Source organism: Anguilla anguilla, chromosome 16, assembly GCF_013347855.1.
Source record: "Anguilla anguilla isolate fAngAng1 chromosome 16, fAngAng1.pri, whole genome shotgun sequence".
Lineage (NCBI taxonomy): Eukaryota > Metazoa > Chordata > Actinopteri > Anguilliformes > Anguillidae > Anguilla > Anguilla anguilla.
This window is the reverse complement of record NC_049216.1, coordinates 35,857,391-35,859,644: the sequence shown is the minus strand read 5'-3', so window position 1 is coordinate 35,859,644 and position 2,254 is coordinate 35,857,391. Positions and strand designations below refer to the sequence as shown.

The window sequence follows — 2,254 nt, the reverse complement described above, 5'->3', positions numbered from 1 at the left end:
TCCCAAATGACTGAGTCCATGCTCACTCCCGCGCGCCCACACCAGTGATATATAAATCTTCCGCTTATATCGGGCCTCTCAGTCTATGCTAACGTGCTAACGGGCTCCTCTCTCTCTCTCTCTCCCTTTTCTCCAGGTCCCCCCCCAATTCCACGCCTTACTGAATCGACGCCCAGGCCCCCCACCAATGAATTATGAATGTTGAACAAGATGACATCGTCCCCACTGCAGAGGATGAGAGGGCCTAAGTGGAACGGGGCCCCCTCCGACCCTTTCTTTGTGCTGCTGTTGGCCCTCCAGCTGCTGGTGGTGGCCGGCCTGGTGCGTGCCCAGACCTGCCCCTCCGTCTGCTCCTGCAGCAACCAGTTCAGCAAGGTGATCTGCACCCGCCGGGGTCTGCGGGAGGTGCCCGACGGCATCTCCACCAACACCCGCTACCTGAACCTGCAGGAGAACCTGATCCAGGTCATCAAGGTGGACAGCTTCAAGCACCTGCGGCACCTGGAGATCCTGCAGCTCAGCAAGAACCACATCCGCAACATCGAGATCGGCGCCTTCAATGGGCTGGCCAGCCTCAACACCCTGGAGCTCTTCGACAACCGGCTCACCACCATCCCCAACGGGGCCTTCGAGTACCTGTCCAAGCTGAAGGAGCTGTGGCTGCGGAACAACCCCATCGAGAGCATCCCCTCCTACGCCTTCAACCGCGTGCCGTCGCTGCGGCGGCTGGACCTGGGCGAGCTCAAGCGACTCTCCTACATCTCCGAGGGGGCCTTCGAGGGCCTGAGCAACCTGCGCTACCTGAACCTGGGCATGTGCAACCTGAAGGAGATCCCCAACCTCATCCCCCTGGTCCGGCTCGACGAGCTGGAGATGTCGGGCAACCAGCTGTCCGTCATCCGCCCGGGCTCCTTCAAAGGGCTCATCCACCTGCAGAAGCTGTGGATGATGCACGCCCAGATCCAGACCATCGAGAGGAACTCCTTCGATGACCTGCAGTCGCTGGTGGAGCTCAACCTGGCCCACAACAACCTCACCCTGCTGCCCCACGACCTCTTCACCCCCCTGCACCACCTGGAGCGGGTGCACCTGCACCACAACCCCTGGAACTGCAACTGCGACATCCTCTGGCTCAGCTGGTGGCTGAAGGAGATGGTGCCGGCCAACACCAGCTGCTGCGCCCGCTGCAGTTCCCCAGCGAGCCACAAGGGGCGCTACATCGGGGAGCTGGACCAGAACTATTTTCACTGCTACGCGCCGGTGATCGTGGAGCCGCCCGCGGACCTGAACGTGACGGAGGGCATGGCGGCGGAGCTGAAGTGCCGGGCCAGCTCGCTGACCTCCGTCAGCTGGATCACGCCCAACGGCTCCATCATGACGCACGGCGCCTACAAGGTGCGCATCTCGGTGCTCAACGACGGGACGCTGAACTTCACCAACGTCACCATGCAGGACACGGGCACCTACACCTGCATGGTGAGCAACTCGGCGGGCAACACCACGGCCTCCGCCACGCTCAACGTCTCCTCCACCGAGAACAGCTTCAGCTACTTCACCACCGTCACCGTGGAGACCATCGAGCCCGGCCACGACGACGGGCGGACGACGGTGCAGCAGAGCGTGGGCCCCACCCCGTCCTCTGGCTGGGACTCGCCCTCCTCGGCCACCAGCACCACCGCCCGGACCTCGCTCTCCACCAAGACCACGGAGAAGACCTACACCATCCCCGTGACGGAGATCGACGGCGCCCTCAACGGGCTGGACGAGGTGATGAAGACCACCAAGATCATCATCGGCTGCTTCGTGGCCATCACCCTGATGGCCGCCGTCATGCTCATCATCTTCTACAAGATGCGCAAGCAGCACCACCAGCAGAACCACCACGCCCCGACCCGGACCATCGAGATCATCAACGTGGACGAGGAGCTGACCGGGGGGCCCGCCATGGATAGTCACCTGACCCTGCCTCCCCTGGAGCATGAGCACCTCAACCACTACAACTCCTACAAGACTGCGTACAACCACGCCTCCACCATCAACTCCATACACAGCTCCGCGCATGAACCTTTGCTAATCCGGGCCAGCTCCAAGGACAATGTACAAGAGACCCAAATATAACTCTGTTTCAACATAGACGATATAATGACAACAAGACAGACAAACAAACATAAAACAAAATGAAATGAGACACAAACAAACACACAAAAAAAACTAAAACATTATTAATAATATGATGAGGAGCGAAAATAAAAAA

The 2,254-nt window shown here is 59.9% G+C and overlaps 1 protein-coding gene across 2 annotated transcripts in view; it reads left to right on the top strand.

Annotated features, from left to right (window-relative positions):
* lrrc4ca (leucine rich repeat containing 4C, genome duplicate a) overlaps positions 1-2,254 on the top strand; it is a 118,269-nt gene extending 116,015 nt beyond the window's left edge. For both annotated transcript variants that reach the window (XM_035394876.1, XM_035394875.1), the window contains exon 3: positions 140-2,254. In XM_035394876.1, coding sequence (XP_035250767.1) covers positions 199-2,118 — 1,920 coding nt within the window. In that variant the 5' untranslated portion in view covers positions 140-198 and the 3' untranslated portion in view covers positions 2,119-2,254. The remainder of the gene's footprint in view (positions 1-139) is intronic.